The following is a 21,381-nucleotide window of genomic DNA, read 5'->3' on the forward strand; positions in this document are numbered from 1 at the left end:
GTTGTCTTATCTGACCACTAGGTGGCGATGGTTGCCAGGCTGCCAGGCAGACAGATGGATAGCAAGTCACAGATGTTGTCTGGCTCCTCCTTTAGTTTTCTGTCTATTGAAGAAGGAGACCTCAGCTGCTGAAGGACGTTCTCCATTATGGCTTCAATGTTCTTTTGAAAATCATTTCCATTAAAACATGCTTTTTTTAAAAGGGACACTAACAAAGGGAAGATCAGGAGAAGTGGAGAAGGAGAGGAGGAGAGGAAAAGAGAGGGACTGACAGGGGTGCCTGGATGGGCGTGAGGGATATGTGTGTGGAGGGGGCCTTGATTAGAGAGGGGTGGGTGTGGGTGTGTGTGTATGCGCGGCGTATGCATGTGTGTGTTCTGAATAACCATATAGAGATCCTATACGAGAACAGTGAGACCATCTATCAGGAACACCTCACTAGAATTGATGGTCAAAATGGTGAGGAATGTATGTGCATGTATATTGTATAGAATTCCAGAAGAATTCATGTATGTCACTATGAGCCTTTATGAAAGCTGCAGTAGAGTTGTTCAAAGGCTATCAAAGGGATCACATAAATGTTGTCAATGAGAATGTCTTTGGTATCTAACATGTTTATCTGGCTACCGCAAATGACTCTCCTGCCTTCACACTAAACTGACTGTTGTCATCTCTGTCATCAAGCAGATATCTGCTCTGCACTATAGCCCCCTGAAGGGTTTATCTTGTTGGTGTTGAAGCTAAAATCAAAGGTGGTTGTGCTTAGAAACAGTTAAAACACCGAACAAGTGTATTTGTCTGTATTTGCGCTTTGTATTGGAAGCAATATTACAATAGGAGACTGGTGTACCAGTAAAACATCTGTTATGCAGAAGAGGAACTGACCAGTTAGGCCTACAACACTGTGCCTTTAAGAAACAGTAGGCTAGAATAAAAAACCAAGACAGTTTTGAAACCAAAAAATAAAATACATAAATCGTCCCTTTTGGCTTGTATTCTTTCTTTATCTCTCTCTGCAATATCAAGTGTTCTTATCAAGTGTCCTTAGTCTCCATCATTGGATACCTCGATCGCTTCTCAGGGTGCGGGGTGATATGCGGGCAAGACCAACCGCTGAGCGTCTTTCTCCAATCCCAGTTCATTTTTCCCAGAGGTGGGTGGGAGTGTATTTCTACTAACGGGGCTGAACAGGGCAGCGAATAGCACAACAAAGTTCAGATATGTCCAGCACAGCCACCCCATCTTCCATCCTCAGTCCTTCACGTGAAGGATAAGAGTCAGGGGGAACAATTCCATTTCAACTCCATCAATTCAGCAAGTCAATTCAAAAATAGCAATCCGTGAATAGAAAAATCCCCATTAACAAATACATAAACGCCATTTTTAATTCATAACTACTTATTTATAATGTCTTCAAATTCATCTCCCGTGTTGATTGAATCGAAAATGGGAAGTTCACCCTCCCTCCAACGAAACCCTCATCTCTTTCCCAGACCCAGACCCAGGCTCTAGTCTACCAGACGGTGGTCTCTCCCATCTCCTGTCCAGGGTGGGACATGGGGGTGCTGTAGCTGGAGTTACTAGCCAGGGAGAATGGTGGGCTGGGCCCCCCTCCATATGCCTCACCAGGGACAGGATGCAGGGAGCTGGGCAGGCCGGGTTCTGGGCTGGGGGTGTCTGCGTGGGAGATCATGTCCGTGAACCTCTGGTCGTCAGAGGGGTGGTGGGCTGACACAGAGCCCTCCATGGCCCCTCCATGGATGTAGGGGGATTCTGCTGGAGACTGAGCCTGAGAGGAGGGAGGGCCGTGGGGGAAGAATTCGTAGTTTCCCCCTCCGTAGTAGTCACCCTGGTACTCTGTAAGGGGAGAGACGATTTGATTAGAAAACAAATCATCTAATGAGGAAATTCATTGTGCAGCACACAGAAGAAGCAATTGATATAGCAACATTCAAAATCACTGACATTGAATCTCACAGCCTTTTAAAAATGGACCTGCATCTAGGTTCAAGATTTTGTAAATAATTGCATTATTTAGTAGCCTAAGTTACATTCTAACATTTCAAGGAGGGGAAGGGAGCGGTTTAGTTCACTGGTATAGCTGAAAAGTAAAAGTGCAAAACACGCCTACACTTCTTAAATTCACCCTGGTACTAGGTGAAGGGACGAAATGGGTTAGGGAATGGTTTGGTTCACTCTTTCTGTTAAAGTGAAAAAAAAAAAATTTTCTCCTATATTTCCAAGATTTTGAGTGCTTCCACTCATCCTTTTGTGAGTTGACTTTAGAGTTGTTCTTATTTTATTATTAAAAGTGACTCCACTTTAAAAAGGAATTTAAAATCACATGCTCTGCATTTCTGTTAGGCACCATACTCTCTTTCTTTTAGTGGGTATTCTTTATGTCAGTATTACAGAGGGAAAGAGCTCAAATAATTAACCAAAACACATCAAATATATGAACGTCTTGTTTAATGTACTGTATAGTATATGATGTTGTTTTTACTACCTAATCCAACTTAAATCATCAATCTGGCACACACACACACACACACACACGTTGTGTCAAGATCAGTGAAATGTAGTCAGCATTTTATCAAGCTTTGTTTCTAACAAGACAGAGAAATGTTTCTCCTTTACATTACGACATCAGCAGCACGCCAACCTTATGTTACAAACTGTGATAATGAGGGGAAGAATAAATCCACTAGCAATGGAATGATGACCCTGTTTTTTTCTCCAAACTGAATAAACAAGCTAATTATTGAGTCCCACAAACAGAACCCTGCTAGCTACGTCAGACCTTGAGAATCAACCTGAACCTGAAGCAGCCCTGGGAAGAAATGGGGGAGGGGCAGAGAGAGAGGTGTTAGAACAACACACACATATGGACGCACGCACGCACGCACGCACGCACATGCACACACACACACACACACACACACATATACACACACACACACACACACACACACACACACACACACACGCAGCAGTAGAAGACCAGAGGGATGGAGGGAGTAGTGGTGCTAATACAGGTGCCACTGCTCCACCAAGGCACAAAAGGGCATGAAAAGAGGAATGCTGAAAAGAGGAATGCTGAAAAGAGGAATGCTGAAAAGAGGAATGCTGAAAAGAGGAATGCTGAAAAGAGGAATGCTGAGAACGGAGGGAGCTAGGAGCGAGGGATAAAGGTTTTGTCCTCTTCCCTCCCATCTCCCTTCCCTCCCTCCCTGTTCCATCCTTCAAGGCTCCCTTGTAATTACAGTGGACGGACGCTGCTCTGTTCCTGTATAGCAGTGGTTCCCAAACACGTTGGGGGAGTGCGGGTTCCCCCCCAATAATTATTATTATTATTATATACGGTATATATATATTTATAATATTATAAATATATATATACCGTATATATATATATATATATACTGTATAGAATTTATTTTTTAAGGAACTCAGTCCAGCTTTTTACAAGGTGTAATTTGTAAATTGGGAAGTGCATCATCAGTTCCTCTTGTCATGTTAGTCATTGCATACCTTAGAGAAAGCTATTTATAACTTGTCAGCCATGTCAGCTAACGTTGTTTAGCTAGGTTTTTTTAACCCATAGATGTTGTTGTAATGTTTGAGCCACTCAAATGTCACATGAATACCCATTAGACATGGCAAAATGTATAGAATTGCATGACAATTTGCTTTAAAACTGAAAACATGTATCTGCACCCCATGACAAGATTTGTAGAATTGCAGGAAAGAAGTTTTAAACCGGCAACATTTTCTCTCCGCCAAGAAGAGGGGTGTGAACAGTTTGTGTCATGAACGGTGCTTGTGCCCTGAGAAATATACATGGTGCTCTCGAGCGCAGGAGGGGTGCAGGATGTTCCCCAATGCTGGAAGGGGGGCCTGAGTGAAAAGGTTTGGGAACCCCTGCAGTATAAGACTCATTCCTCAGACACATCTCTCTTCAGCAGGCAGGTAGCCTAGTGGTTACAGCATTGAACCAGTAACTGAAAGGTTGCTAGATTGAATCCCAGAGCTGACAAGGTAAAAATCTGTCGTTCTGAACTAGGCAGTTAACTCACTGTGCCCCAGTAGGCTATCATTTTAAATAATAATTTGTTCTTAACTGACTTGTCTAGTTAAATAATGGTTAAATAAAAAAATCTAATAATTCGGCTTTGTACTGACAATTAACTAACAAATGCTCTTGTTTTTATCATTCTATGGTTGTTCACTTCAGCCCATTCCAGAATTCTCTGCCTGAATTTTAACATTATTTTTCCCTTCTAGATTTCAGAATCCTCTACATTGTTCCAGTAGGTCACTTGATGAGCATTCGACACCCTTGTCTCCCCACAGTTTAACCAGAGCTGGACAGCACAGAGGTGGGCAATGGCATTCCTGACGAAAACCATGTCGGGGGTAATGTGTGTTGTGTATCACTAAAATCTTCACCAAGGATCACTTGTAAGCTAACAGTGAGCATTGTCTTCCAACAGGTGGTGTCCTTCTTACTCAACGCGCAGACCAAACCGACAGATTCATAATGTCTGATGTAATACAATGAACAGTGAGTGTATTTTACCACTCAAACAGGGAGTGTATTTTACCTGTGTAGTATCCGTAGGCCCCAGGCCCCAGTATGTCTGGGTCCTCCAGTCGTCCCCCCATGGACCTCATCCTCCGGGGCCCTCTGAAGAAGGCGTGCCGCCGGGCCCCCAGAGCACTCAGCTGCTTCATCCTCCGCTCCTTAGACCGACGGTTCTGGAACCACACCTAGAGTATGGAGTGGAAGAGACAGTGAGTTACCAAATAACACCACAACTATGAGGACAGAGGAAGAGACAGTGAGTTACCAAATAACACCACAACTATGAGGACAGAGGAAGAGACAGTGAGTTACCAAATGACATCACAACTAAGAGGACAGAGGAAGAGACAGTGAGTTACCAAATAACATCACAACTATGAGGACAGAGGAAGAGACAGTGAGTTACCAAATGACATCACAACGATGAGGACAGAGGAAGAGACAGTGAGTTATCAAATGACACCACAACTATGAGGACAGAGGAAGAGACAGTGAGTTATCAAATGACATCACAACTAAGAGGACAGAGGAAGAGACAGTGAGTTATCAAATAACATCACAACTAAGAGGACAGAGGAAGAGACAGTGAGTTATCAAATGACATCACAACTAAGAGGACAGAGGAAGAGACAGTGAGTTATCAAATGACATCACAACTAAGAGGACAGAGGAAGAGACAGTGAGTTATCAAATGACATCACAACTAAGAGGACAGAGGAAGAGACAGTGAGTTACCAAATGACATCACAACTATGAGGTCAGAGGAAGAGACAGTGAGTTATCAAATGACATCACAACTAAGAGGACAGAGGAAGAGACAGTGAGTTATCAAATGACATCACAACTATGAGGATGGAGAGGAAAGAATTACACAACTAGGACCAAGAAAAAGATCAAAGATTGTTATCAGATCAAATTAAGTGAAACTATTTTTCTTTGAGTTTAGATCATTTTCATTTTCACGGAATGAACCAACTTTATTTATACTGCATTTTAGACAAGCGTGTCAAGCACACAGAATGTCGTAATCAAAGTTGAATCAAATCTAACTTTATTTCTAGTCCATTACTTGTCTACAATGGACAGTAATCCTCACCAGATGTATTCATAATCCATTTCACATTAGCGTTACAACACACTTTGCAGAGAATTAAAAACAAATTAAAAACTACATACAAGGAAGTCAAAATGACAAGGTAGTTAAATGACAAGGAAGTTAAAAGGCCCACTCCTATCATCATCAAATCAAATCACCATCAAATTAAATCCACCTTCATTTCAGACCTTCATTGTTATGTCCCTTCCACAGACTTGGAGTGCTATTTAACTATGCTTTTTATTCTCATCCAGGAATTCTAATTCTGTAGCATTGCTCATTTTATGTACGTTCTGCAATGCTAGTTTTTTGTTTTGTTTGCTGTCTTGAGACCGGTGTCAACACAGCAAATAGATTAAAATCCAGAAAATAGCTTTACTCAGGCACATCACCTATAGAAATAAAGGGCTCCACTTAGATATAATTTAGATTACTGGAGAAATGGGAGGAATAGGGACAAAGTGGGATGGAGGCGGTGGAGGTAAACTAACAAACATGGACACTGTCCAACCCAGACACATGATGAAAATGTGTGGCCTCCAACACTCCTTCCGTGGCCTCCAACTGTTAGTAAAACTAAATGCATGCTCTTCAACCCATTGCTGCCCACACCTGCCTGCCCGTCCAGCATCACTACTCTGGACAGTTCTGACCTAGAATATGTGGACAACTACAAATACCTAGGTGTCTGGCTAGACTGTAAACTCTCCTTACAGACTCATATTAAGCATCTCCAATCCAAAATTACATCTAGAATCGGCTTCCTATTTCGCAACAAAGCCTCCTTCACTCATGCTGCCAAACATACCCTCGTAAAACTGACTATCCTACTGATCCTCGACTTCGGTGATGTCATTTACAAAATAGCCTCCAACACTCTACTCTGCAAATCGGATGCAGTCTATCACAGTGCCATCCGTTTTGTCACCAAAGCCCCATATACTACCCATCACTGCGACCTGTATGCTGTCGTTGGCTGGCCCTCGCTACAAATTCGTCACCAAACCCACTGGCTCCAGGTCATCTATAAGTATTTGCTAGGTAAAGCTCCGCCTTATCTCAGCTCACTGGTCACCATAGCAACACCCACCCGTAGCACGCGCTCCAGCAGGTAAATTTCATTGGTCATCCCCAAATCCAACACCTGCTTTAGCCGCCTTTCCTTCCAGTTCTCTGCTGCCAATGACTGGAACGAATTGCAAAAACGACTGAAGTTGGACACTTTTATCTACCTCACTAACTTTAAGCATCAGCTGTCAGAGCAGCTTACCGATCGCTGCAGCTGTACACAGCCCATCTGTAAATAGCCCATCCAACCAACTACCTACCTCATCCCCATATTTGTTTTTGTTTTTCTGCTCTTTTGCACACCAGTGTTAATTGCTAAATTGTAATTACTTCGCCACTATTGGCCTATTTATTGCCTTACCTCCTTACTTCATTTGCACACACTGTATACATATTTTTCTATTGTGTTATTGACTGTACGTTTGTTTATCCTATGTGTAACTCTGTGTTGTTTTTGTCTCAGTGCTTTGCTTTATCTTGGCCAGGTCGCAGTTGTAAATGAGAACTTGTTCTCAACTGGCCTACCTGATTAAATAAAGGTGAAATAAATAAATACAATTTTAAAAAGTGCCTAAAAGAAAAATGTTCAGCCTCTCCTCGTTAAGCAATATGGATGTGAGTGAGAAGCTGAGTGTAGGTTCAGTTCCAACAAGGATGCAGGTATTAAAGAGCCACAGCCACCAACAAACACCCAAAAATCACACTGGAGCTGTTTAGTAATCAGTAATATGGCGGTCAGTATATTTTTAAATGATCCAATATAATCAATGAATCAGTCAATAACACAAAGAAACACACACACTATTTTCTATAGGTTCTCTCCATGTGCCTCAGCAGGTCACTGTACAACAACACAACTCAGCAGGCCTCAATACAACAACACAACTCAGTAGGCCTCAATACAACAACACAACTCAGCAGGACTAAATACAACAACACAACTCAGCAGGCCTAAATACAACAACACAACTCAGCAGGCCTCAATCAAACAACACAACTCAGCAGGCCTCAATACAACACAACTCAGTAGGCCTCAATACAACCACACAACTCAGCAGGCCTCAATCAAACAACACAACTCAGCAGGCCTCAATACAACACAACTCAGTAGGCCTCAATACAACAACACAACTCAGCAGGCCTTAAATACAACAACACAACTCAGCAGGCCTCAATCAAACAACACAACTCAGCAGGCCTCAATACAACAACACAACTCAGCAGGCCTCAGTACAACAACACAACTCAGCAGGTCTCAATACAGCAACACAACTCAGCAGGCCTCAATACAGCAACACAACTCAGCAGGCCTCAATACAACAACACAACTCAGCAGGCCTCAATACAACAACACAACTTAGCAGGCTTCAATATAACACAACTCAGTAGGCCTCAATAAACACAACTCAGCAGGCCTCAATACAACAACACAACTCAGCAGGCCTCAATACAACACCACAACTCAGCAGGCCTCAATACAACAACACAACTCAGCAGGCCTCAATACAACAACATAACTGAGCAGGCCTCAATAAAACAACACAACTCTACCGGCTTCAATGCAACAACACAACTGAGCAGGCCTCAATACAACAACACAACTCCACCGGCTTCAATACAACAACACAACTGAGCAGGCCTCAATGCAGCATCACAACTCAGCAGGCCTCAATACAACAACACAACTCAGCATGCCTAAATACAACAACACAACTCAGCAAGCCTAAATACAACAGCACAACTCAGCAGGCCTCAAAGCATCAACACAACTCAGCAGGCCTCAATACAATACAACTCAGTAGGCCTCAATACAACAACACAACTCAGCAGGCCTAAATAAAACAACACAACTCAGCAGGCCTAAATACAACAACACAACTCAGCAGGCCTCAATGCAACACAACTCAGCAGGCCTCAATACAGCAACACAACTCAGCAGGCCTCAAAACAACAACCCCACTCAGCAGGCCTCAATGCAACAACACAACTCAGCAGGCATCAATACAACAACACAAGTCAGCAGGCCTTATTACAACAATACAACTCAGCAGGCCTAAATACAACAACACAACTCAGCAGGCCTTATTACAACAACACAACTTAGCAGGCCTCAATACAACAACACAACTCAGCAGGCCTTATTACAACAATACAACTCAGCAGGCCTAAATACAACAACACAACTCAGCAGGCCTAAATACAACAACACAACTCAGCAGGCCTCAATGCAACACAACTCAGCAGGCCTCAATCAAACAACACAACTCAGCAGGCCTCAATACAACAACACAACTCAGCAGGCCTAAATACAACAACACAACTCAGCAGGCCTCAATGCAACAACACAACTCAGCAGGCCTCAATACAGCAACACAACTCAGCAGGCCTCAATACAACAACACAACTCAGCAGACCTCAATACAACAACACAACTCAGCAGGCCTCAATACAACAGAACTCAGTAGGCCTCAATACAACAACACAACTCAGCAGGCCTAAATACAACAACACAACTCAGCATGCCTCAATACAACAACACAACTCAGCAGACCTAAATACAACAACACAACTCAGCAGGCCTCAATACAACAACACAACTCAGCAGACCTAAATACAACAACACAACTCAGCAGGCCTCAATGCAACAACACAACTCAGCAGGCCTCAATACAACAACACAACTCAGCAGGCCTCAATACAACAACACAACTCAGCAGGCCTCAATACAACGCAACTCAGTAGGCCTCAATACAACAACACAACTCAGCAGGCCTCAATGCAACAACACAACTCAGCAGGCCTCAATACAACACAACTCAGTAGGCCTCAATACAACAACACAACTCAGCAGGCCTCAATGCAACACAACTCAGCAGGCCTCAATCAAACCAAACAACTCAGTAGGCCTCAATACAAGAACACAACTCAGCAGGCCTCAATACAGCAACACAACTCAGCATGCCTAAATACAGCAACACAACTCAGCAGGCCTCAATACAGCAACACAACTCAGTAGGCCTCAATACAACACAACTCAGCAGGCCTCAATGCAACAACCCAACTCAGCAGGCCTCAATACAACAACACAACTCAGCAGGCCTCAATCAAACACAACTCAGTAGGCCTCAATACAACACAACTCAGCAGGCCTCAATACAACAACACAACTCAGCAGGCCTCAATACAACAACATAACTGAGCAGGCCTCAATACAACAACACAACTCTACCGGCTTCAATAAAACAACACAACTGAGTAGGCCTCAATACAACAACACAACTCCACCGGCCTCAATACAACAACACAACTGAGCAGGCCTCAATGCAGCATCACAACTCAGCAGGCCTCAATACAACAACTCAGCAGGCCTCATTACAACAACACAATTGAGCAGGCCTCAATCAAACAACACAACTTAGCAGGCCTCAATACAACAACACAACTCTACCGGCTTCAATACAACAACACAATTGAGCAGGCCTCCCTCAATGCAACAACACAACTCAGCAGGTCTCAATCAAACAACACAACTTAGCAGGCCTCAATACAATAACTCAGCAGGCCTCAATACAACAATACAACTCAGCAGGCCTCAATACAACACCACAACTCAGCAGGCCTTATTAAAACAATTCAACTCAGCAGGCCTTATTACAACAACACAATTGAGCAGGCCTCCCTCAATGCAACAACACAACTCAGCAGGTCTCAATCAAACAACACAACTTAGCAGGCCTCAATACAATAACTCAGCAGGCCTCAATACAACAATACAACTCAGCAGGCCTCAATACAACACCACAACTCAGCAGGCCTTATTAAAACAATTCAACTCAGCAGGCCTTATTACAACAACACAGCTGAGCAAGCCGCAATACAACAACACAACTCTACCGGCTTCAATAAAACAACACAACTGAGCAGGCCTCAATGCAACATCACAACTCAGCAGGCCTCAATACAACAACTCAGCAGGCCTCAATACAACAACACAACTCAGCAGGACTCATTACAACAACACAATTGAGCAGGCCTCCCTCAATGCAACAACACAACTCAGCAGGCCTCTATCAAACAACACAACTTAGCAGACCTCAATCAAACAACACAACTTAGCAGGCCTCAATACAACAACACAACTCTACCGGCTTCAATACAACAACACAATTGAGCAGGCCTCCCTCAATGCAACAACACAACTCAACAGGCCTCAATCAAACAACACAACTTAGCAGGCCTCAATACAATAACTCAGCAGGCCTCAATACAACAATACAACTCAGCAGGTCTCAATACAACACAACTAAGCAGGCCTTATTACAACAACACAACTCAGCAGGCCTTATTACAACAACACAACTCAGCAGCCCTTATTACAAGAACACAACTCAGCAGGCCTCAACTCAACACAACTTAGTAAGCAGAGAAATGAAACACATTCATCACTGGAGTCAAATAAAGTATTTGAACGGGAACAAAGGAGAAGAGAAACATGTAAAAATGTCCAACATATGGAGCTTCACATTCTAAAAACATAACCCATTTCTTGTTGTGCCTCTGCATCGACACTGCATAATAATGCATGTTAACACCAGCTAGGCTACACCAAAGGCACAATCCCACTGCGTTGGAGATTAACAAACAAAACACACACATTCCTCTCCATGTTTTTCCCATCAAAGACGACACCTGCCTATTGAGAACAATTGTCTAACTGTAGGGTACATTTTTATGGAAATGCTTTCACTCCCCTTGAGAGAGCATTTCTTAGGGATTACCACACACACACACACCAGAGGGCTCCCTGCTCAGGGTGCATCGGCAGTTACTACACAGCAAATGAGGGGGGAGATGATGGCCATGAAACTGGCCACCATCTTGGTTTTATATATCACAGTGCATTACGATGTTGCTAATCAGAAATGAATGGGATCGATTCAGTGTTGTGGAGACATGAAACTGGGAAGGTGCTATGCTACACTACGCATGGCCTGGTCTAAGAGGAGAGGAGAAGAGAGGAGACTGTCTGGCAGTAAATGAGTGAGGACAGAGAGGAGCGAGGGGGGTGTACGATATGTAAATCTGGGAAATCAGTGATAATTACTGTAAGCGCACAAAAAGCCACATCTCAGCTGGCAGAGACGGTGCTAATCACCCTAACACAGTCTGAACCCAGACACCGAGAGAGAGAGAGAGAGAGAGAGAGAGAGAGAGAGAGAGAGAGAGAGAGAGAGAGAGAGAGAGTGCGTGCGTGCGTGCTTGAGAGTGTGTCTGTGCATGAGTTTGTTCATGCGTGTGCGTATGTGTGTGACAAAGATCAGAGAATTATAGAGGTTAAGACTGGAGACCTGAGTGTGTTGGGCAGCAGTGATGATAAATTCCACATTTCCACTTCTAGGACGTAAACAGTAATGTTATGTCCCTCTCACTCACAGTGATCATGATCTCACATCAGCTCTCCCTAACAGAGGTCAATTCAGTTTTCATTTCAGTCAATTCAGGAAGTGAAAAATCCTTATTGAAAATAAAGGAGTATTTTCACTTCCTTGACTGAACTGAACTGCTGCTCCCTAAAACGTCTCCATTGTCTTGGTTGGGATGTTAATAAACTGTTTTACTATATCTACTATATATATACTATAACACCTTCCTGTATCACCTGTTCACAGTATTTCTGTGCAGTGCTCTGGGCTTTTTTTGTAATGTCACTGTTGTTAAATTATTGGCTGTTTAAACCATTAACAGTGCATGGTATTTCCAACATTTAAATGCCTATGGCTACAGATACATACTTAAATATGTACATACTGGAATGCCTATGCCTTTTATACAAAGCCTCTTGTCCCACTTTTGACAGTGCATGCCATCTGGTCATTATACTTTCTTTAAGAATAAATAAGAAATCAACAGAAAATATAATATTCCTGTCATATTATTAAAAAACAAACGTCTTCCATCTTTCATTCATATTATTCAAATCATCATTTCTGTGTTGTTTTAAAGAACAATAACTATCAAACAGGAGTCAATATACAATAGAAGATAAATAGCCTAGCCAATTGCCAATGTGTGATTACTAAAAATGTATTTTAAAGAAATAGCAATCTCAATTATGCTATTTTATCGCATGATAGTGTAGCTAAATATTACAAAAATATCCCAAACGCTATAAACATCTCGAATGAATATTGTGGTTTCTAGACCCCATTCCTATTTCCCGGGGAGGGATGTTCAGTAACTCTCGAGTTGATCTTATGACGATCCTATGGATTTGTCAATCAACATTTCATATGAATGTGTCTTGTTTTCAACGTTTTCATTAAAAGGTATTTTTCTCATATTTTATTCCAAATGTGTTTTTCCCTCCATAGAAAGGTAGATCGGTTATAGGCCTATTTCAATTTACACATAGTTTTAGGGATCTGGACTAGATAATAACCCCATAGTAACCTGTTGTGACATTTCTTCTTCTCACTCTCACTTTGTCAATTAAGTCTTCAATTAAATCTCGCTCTAATTTCAGGGAAAATTTAAATCCAATCTATTCTAATTCATCAAGAATGTCGAAGACAGCAGACAGGCCCACGTTGCTTACAACACCAGTAGTCTATCAAAACCTAGCGGTGCTCATCAAACACAAATAGAAAAAACACATACCGTTTTCTCCACTGGACCTGGGAAATCAACAGATCCACCCAGAGCTTCTATTCTATTCTATTCTATTCTATTCTATTCCATATGGGAATAGACATTTTAACTTGGCCAAATAAAAACCAGACTCTTTATCAACCAAAAATGTATAGTCTCAAGTGAAGTATATAATACTATTCTACCTGTATAACCCGCATGTTGAGTCCCGTCTCCTGGGCCAACTGTTCCCGGATGTGTCGGGTGGGTTTCGGCGTGGCCACGAAGGCAGCCTTCAGCGTCTCCAGCTGCTTGGCTTTGATGGTGGTTCGCGGACCTCGCCGCTTCGTACCCGAACTCTGCTCCTCATTCTCGTTATTGTTCGTGTCCTTATCTGAGCATGTGGAATTGTCCGTCTCTTTTGTGTCGTCCTGCATCGGGTCCTGGAGATCCGGCGATAAACTTCTGTCTGTGCATGATGACACTGGGGAACGAGAGAGAATGGAAAGGTCTCAATCGGAGATATCATGAGGCCTTCTGTGTGCGGCTAGATTAATTCTGTAGTCTGTCTAATCAGAAATAAACCAGAATACGTGGAACAATGATGCCTCACAAAATACAAATAGCCTATGGAAGCCCTTTGACTGTCATTTACATAAAAAAAATACACTTTACCAAGTCCATATAAAACAGTCTAAATGCCTGGATTTACCCATTTAAATCTAGTCACAAATAAAACAGGTGTAACCAACTTAACTCAACCCTGCCCGCGTGTGACCTGAAGCGGATCGACATATGGAAATAGAAATTATGCATGTGACGTGAAACAAAAAGGGAGCTGGACTGCCTATCCAGCGGATCCCCAAGGACCCGCTGCGTCGCACGATAACAGCATGTCATTGTCCGAGGGGATGGCTGTTTGAGAAATGTACCAAACAGGATATTATAGCATTGATAAGCCTTAACTATATGGTCAGATGCATTCAGCGACGCGGAGATGCTTTGTTCTGGAACATCATCAAACACTAGGCTACACATGCTCTATATGCGGTCCATTGAGCCAGCAAGAATGTCAGTAGTCATATGTTGTTCATATTTGAAGCAACAGACACGCAACGAGGGGTTAAAATCAATGTCACGTCTTTCGATGATACACATGTTATCCGTCACCTTGTTGATCTAAAGACAAAATCAAGTGCCAGTGATGGGAGCCTGACAACTCCTCGAACACAATACGCTTTTCCGACAGTTGTTGTTGTTGACTTAGGCCTATTCATTTTGGTTCCAAACACCCAACATATAGGCGTAATCTCTTAGCAATATCAACGTCTTTAAATAATTACATTTTTGAGATATTTGTTTTGAGATAATTAGAGGAGAAGTCACTTGCAGACGAATTCTCCATATAGGCCTACACATGTTTGACCATGTGACGTTAGGTGCTATACGACACTGCAGCTAAAATAGGAAAGTAGAGAATGGAATCAAACAGAATAGAATAAAAAATATGTATCCATATATAAGACTACTTCAACAGCGGTGAGATTGGACGCAGGCGACAGCCTACCCCAAATCACGCAGAGCCAGAGCTAACGCTCAGATACCTACCCTGTCCATGGTTCTGAATTTCCTGACCGAGGTGTGTAGACTCAACTCGGCTACGGAGGCCGGTGGCTATATAGCTTATGCCTCTGGATACTTCTTTTTTTTTTTTTAAAGGTGAGTAACATAGTTTTTCGAATTCATACATTTTAGTTTGCCGTGGGATTTGTAAATATGTGATATAGGCCTATCCCATTTCAGGATGCCAACAAATACATCCAAGCAGTAGTGGCTTTCATATCATGAACAAGTCATTTCATTCTCCACCATAAGCAGTCTATGGTTTTGGTTTGATTGGATGTGTACCAGTGTATGGTAACGTGAGATCCCACGTTGAAACAATCAGAAAATCAACAAAGAAAAACGGTCCCTTATTTTCAGACATCAGTGGGCCTATAGACATTTTCCAAGACCAACAGAACATTGATATGTTTGTATCCATGTAGTAATATAAGAAGACTAACTATTGAAACCCTTAAAGGTCAAATGCAGCCGTTTTTTTAAATCTCAAAATCAAATCATCTCTGGGTAACAATTAAGTACCTTACAGTGATTGTTTTAAATTAAAATTGTAAAAAAAAGAAACAAAAATAGCTTCTTAGCTATTCTTCTCAAGCAAGAATTTTGCTAGGACTGTCTGGGAGTGGTCTGGGTGGGGAGGAGACAATTGAAAAATAGCTGTTATTGGCAGAGAGGTTTGGAACTCTCTTTCCTATTTGTCTATTAAGTCATTTACCACCTGGTGATGTCACCAGGCAGTCCAAAACTCCATCCCACCAAAACAGGCTGAAATGTATTTTCAAACAGCTCTTCCACTAAATGGGCATTATAATCTTTTTCACAAGTTCATAGTATTCCAACTTCATAGTGTGGAACACAGGAAATCACGTTTTTGACTGCACTGGCCCTTTATTAACAATAATTACCTGAATTCAAGTTGACTTCCTTGATCGCCCCTGAGCTCAGGTAGTCTTCTTTACAAACAAATTTATTTTCGTCGATGACATAGAGTTCCTCGCCCGTGGACAGCTGCTTGTTGCACACCATGCACGTGAAGCAGTTGAGATGGAACACCTTGCTGCGCGCCTTGCGCACCAGATCACTGGGAGAGATGCCTTGGAGGCATCCTGCGCACTTCGTCCCAAACCTCCTGAAAAGAAAGCGAGAGGACAGAGACAACAAGCATGTTGATGTAAAATCACTCTGAGACTAAAATACTAAACAACATCCTGAATTTGAGCAGGAAATTGTACAGTTTTTACTTAAGGAAATAAGTAGACGGCGTTCAACCAGCGTGAGTCTTAATAAAGAAAGGACAATTACAGGCCTATAGTGAATTATGCAACTGCGGGCAATGCAGATGTTTTTGTGAGTAGCCTGAATTTAAAATTGCAACCACGAAATCTAACTAAATTTGTCGTAAAGAGATTTTACATAACAAGATAAAAGGCCTGTTTCAACAATGACAACAGATAGATAGCCTTTAATAATAATAATAATATGCCTAATAATAACAATAGTAGTAACAATAACCATCATCTTAATAAATAATCAATAACATACTAAATATATTTGTTTTATTGCAGGCTATTACATCTTTGCCATAATTGAAGAAAGGGTAGCCTATTTCGAAATACTTTTCGTTCAAATCTAACATTCTACTTGATACGAAATAGCCTACAATGTGCGCTAGACAGATTTTCAACATTGAATAGAAAAACATGAATTTTCACATTCTTTATGGAGTTGTTATATTAATAAACCCACGCTAACGCATTAGTGACAGTAAGCACAATGTGACCACGGAGATATCCGAGGATTAAACCGAATAGGACGTTTTTACCGTGAAAATCTCCTGTTAATCCACATTCACCCTCTTCACATGCAAAAACCTTGGTGGATAGATTTTTGTTATTTAGATAGACAGACGAATACAATAGCGTAATTCAACGTCTCAACATTTCCAGGGATAACTCGACAAGGTAAATGGTTGAAATGCCTGTGTTGCATTGAAAGAAAAGGTATGCTAATGTAGGCCTACATAAAGTGATGGAGAATGAGAAGCCTTATTTTGTGTTTCTCTCTCGGATGTGAAATAAATAGGCCTAATCCACCTCATCACGAGCCAGAAACCTCGTCATGCGCCTCATGCTGATTTGGTAATCTCTCTCTCATCAATATGGAGTCGCCTCCAGAGCGAAAAAAAATGCAGGAATTGAAAATATTTCAATTATAATACGAGTGTTGGAGATAGTGTGTGTTTGAGGGTGTGAGTGTTGGAGATAGTGTGTGTTTGAGGGTGTGAGTATTGGAGATAGTGTGTGTTTGAGGGTGTGAGTGTTGGAGATAGTGTGTGTTTGAGGGTGTGAGTATTGGAGATAGTGTGTGTTTGAGGGTGTGAGTGTTGGAGATAGTGTGTGTTTGAGGGCGTGAGTATTGGAGATAGTGTGTGTTTGAGGGTGTGAGTGTTGGAGATAGTGTGTGTTTGAGGGTGTGAGTATTGGAGATAGTGTGTGTTTGAGGGTGTGAGTATTGGAGATAGTGTGTGTTTGAGGGTGTGAGTGTTGGAGATAGTGTGTGTTTGAGGGTGTGAGTATTGGAGATAGTGTGTGTTTGAGGGTGTGAGTATTGGAGATAGTGTGTGTTTGAGGGTGTGAGTGTTGGAGATAGTGTGTGTTTGAGGGTGTGAGAGGGGGGCTGTTGTTTTGGATTTTGGGAAGCGGTTGCACGAGGGCACTACTGAACGAGCGGTTCAGGCAAGCCCCCTTTATTTGAACACTAATGTAGTCTACGAAATCTCTCTCTCGATCCATTTGCAATAGTATCGCTCCACTGTAGCCTTTTACATGCACGGCCCGGGCCCAGCCTCCTCCGGTGCGGCGAGTGCAGGCCACCGCTCTACTTACACAGCAAATGGCCACATTAGGGTGATTACTGTTTCTCCTGGCTAATGGTTGGGCCATTTAAATCCACTGCTTGATGGGAGCTGGCTAATATGATGGTCAAGGTCGTTTGGGGGCAACAATGCCATCACAAAGGCTTAAACACTGGGCCTTACATGTCATTAAACAATTTGTTTGGGGAGACGGGAAAAAGCTGACACAAATAATTGCTATGATGCTACAAACAAGGGCCTGTACTTATCACTGAATTACATGGAACACTTTGAAGAACTGAGCGGATGGTGTAGGTCTAATGGAGAGGTTTTCAAATATATTGGAACAAACAAAAGTGGAAACAGAGTACGGGTTTGAGGAAAATTGAGCTGATTTAGAAATAGATTTAAACTGTCATGTCTGCATGAATGGATTAAGAGAAGTTTGAATATTCAAGCTCACATAATGTTCAGAATATTCCCATAATATGAACTTATAAATACAAGTGATATTATTGGTGTCATAATAACAATTATTAACTAAGTTAATGCTTCGTATTGTCAGAACACACACTTTGTTTCTTTAAAAAAACACATAATGCGGACAAAGAGTGATAACGTGGCCATATTAGGCAATTATTATATGGTTCTGTCAAAATGCTAAATATTGTTGTGGTATTCAAAGTGAACCTATAACTATGATTCATTTATTGGCCTAATAATTATATGATTTTTGTTGCAAAACCAATGTGACACTAATTGCCAAGATGCCAATGTGCCATGGCTGCAATATTACTTATGTTGGCTATAAATATTATTATTTTGAAGTGACATTCTTAAACATTTCAAGTAACTTATATGTATGCTATCTCGCTTATAGGTGAAATACATCCTGTGAAATAGGCCTTGGTAAACCATATCCATTTCCACAAAACAATGTGTAGGCCTACATAATAATATCTGGTTAATTATGTGAGTGACGCTTAAACGAAAGCTATTTTGAGCATTGTGACATGAAATCCCATTTCAGCATTTGATTTGAAACAAATCCACTGACGAACAAAAAACAAGAAAACAAAATCCAGAATGACAACCTTCAGAAGCAGGATGATTATAATTCTCCTTGCTGAGTTTTTGGCAAGCCCTGCTTTTACGCCTGAATCCCCAATCTGAATCCTTACCTGAAAAAGTCAATTTTACAATAGAGCTTCCCATCCCGGGAGAAGCACTTCTCTGTCAGATTACAGTTGCACTCGCAGCACTGGACGCATTTGGCGTGCCAGGCTTGGTCCAACACGTTAAGTAGGAACCGGTCCAGGATGGGCCTGTCGCACCCGGCGCAGTGGACCATCATCCCGCCTGTCTGGAGGATACCGAGGGCCGACCTTCCCACGCGGGCTCCGGTGCTGGGTCTGGGGCCACACGGCTCTCTGCGCAGCAACGTCTTGGCTCCGGGGTTTGGGACAAAGCAGACGCGAATGTTCCGTCAGGTGGGTGGGCGGTGAGAAGACCCTATCCCCTACCGTTTAAAGGCAGGCTATAGGTGAACACTCCCCGAAGTTCCTCTTCTGTACTTCTGGTTCTGGACGCCCCTGTCCTGTTCTGGCACTTGTCACAATCCGGAATCCAGAAGATAGAAAGGTGAATTTAAAAAGCACCTATTCCTCTTCATTGACGGGCTGCGTAAAAATGGTCACCTGAAAAGCCTGTTCTTCCCCACTGTAGAGAATACGTTGCATGGGCTGTAGCAAAGTTATTATTTTGTTGCTGTTGTAAATAGCCCTTTCTTTTATTATTCTGTCATCTTTTGTTTTTAGGTTCCACTTCTTCGCCTCCGCTCACCTCACGTGGACACTTTTCGCATCACTGTGCCCGGCTGTGCTGGCGCGAGGCACGTCCGTATTCAGATTGGGTGACGCTCTACTTTAATTCCTGTGCCTGGGTGGCCAATCAGGACTCAGTTGTCATGGTTATCAATTTAAATAATGGTCGGTAGCCTACCTTCAGGTCGACCTAAACCTTGAACATACTAGCATAAATAGGCTAATAAACTTTAATTCTGCTAAGAGGGACACGTTTTTTTTTTAAGACATTGGCAAATGATGGTCACTCTCGTTTTGTTACTGCCTCGTTACAGAATGGACCTAAACGGCGTAAACAGGTCTATAATCTTACATTTTCTATTTTCCTGCTGTAGCTCCCATCAAACTCGTGGGGTGAATGGATTTTAGGGACTATCCCCATGGAACGCTTCAAGAACTAGGGCACCAACCGACGAATTATAATGGCTAAGCTTGCTGCCTCGGCTGGGCCCTATAAGAAACCAAACATGCTTTTTGTCTAATATCACCAATCAACAAAATCTTTCTCTGATACAATTATGCCAATTAGACATGTTATTTAGGTGAAATTAAAGCTTTGATTGTTTCAATTTAATCCAAATTAAACTTCTGATGACACCAAGGCACAGAACAAAAACCTGCAGATCATCTTCCATTTTAATTCTTATTTTCACCTCTTCTTCGTCCTCTGTCTGTGACAAGATGACCTAGTGGAGTTGATGCCTACAGCCATCACCTTAAAGATTGTAAGACGGCCTACAAAGTGAGGGGGCCGTCTTACATGACATGTACCCGCCTTAAATGACCCTGAATGGGATGCAATGGGAGACGGGAGTAGCTGAACAAGAGTTCAGGCTACAAAACCCTTCCTGCATTAGGCTGTCATTTGGCTCTCTACAGTATGCGTGTGTGTGTGTGTGGATTGGAGGGAACGAGAGGGGAGGGGGACCCAGGCATGCCCTTTCTAATACAGAAAGCTATTTACAGGGAAATGCATAGGATTAAGATAGCGGGCCTCATCAATAGGGAGAGCCTGGTCGCCCGCCGCTTTAACAGAGTATAGCCACCAATCGAGGGGAATTTCAATATTTACCCAGATCATCATTTAAGTTAGTCGAGGCAGTGCAAACATCATGCAGACACTAATGGTTGTTAGTGGAGAGGCGAGGCTGGTTTAAAACTAAGTTTGAGCAATTGTTTTGTATAATGAGTTGGTTAAGTAGCCCAATAGGTGTTCATTTTGGCCACTGCATATTTTCATTTAAGATAACTTTTAAAATCAGAACAAGAACAACATTAACAATTACAACAACATTGGCAACTTTATGCATTCATAATAATATCAATTGAATCGCACATTGTTGCTGTACATAAATAACTCGTCTAAGAATTCGTCTGAAGAAATTAGTGAATTATTAAGGTCAATTCAACAATTATTCAAAGAAAAGTAGCCTGTTGTTTAAGATGAATGTGTAAATAGTCTCATTTATGGCAAGAAGCTACCAATATTTATGTTTTACGAAAAATAAAGGACCATCATCATGTTTGTGTGAGTTTGTATGAATTTTATTATTATTATTACATCCTCATCCTCACAATTTTTCGACATCACCACCACTATCATCATCATTATCATCCCCACCACCACCATCATCCTCATCATCCTCATCAGTACATTTTTTCAACC

At 42.0% G+C, this 21,381-nt stretch overlaps 1 protein-coding gene across 1 annotated transcript; it reads right to left on the minus strand.

Annotated features, from left to right (window-relative positions):
* Positions 1-809: 809 nt before the first annotated feature.
* On the minus strand, positions 810-19,225 carry LOC115149329 (LIM/homeobox protein Lhx5-like). Its single transcript, XM_029692108.1, has 5 exons — positions 19,035-19,225; positions 15,905-16,128; positions 13,583-13,860; positions 4,605-4,770; positions 810-1,857 (listed from the first exon to the last, which is right to left on the minus strand). Exons 1-5 carry the CDS (start codon positions 19,205-19,207, stop codon positions 1,514-1,516), a joined length of 1,185 nt encoding a protein of 394 aa, XP_029547968.1. The 5' UTR covers positions 19,208-19,225; the 3' UTR covers positions 810-1,513.
* Positions 19,226-21,381: the final 2,156 nt, after the last annotated feature.

This window comes from Salmo trutta, chromosome 15 (genome assembly GCF_901001165.1).
Source record: "Salmo trutta chromosome 15, fSalTru1.1, whole genome shotgun sequence".
NCBI classification, from domain to species: domain Eukaryota; kingdom Metazoa; phylum Chordata; class Actinopteri; order Salmoniformes; family Salmonidae; genus Salmo; species Salmo trutta.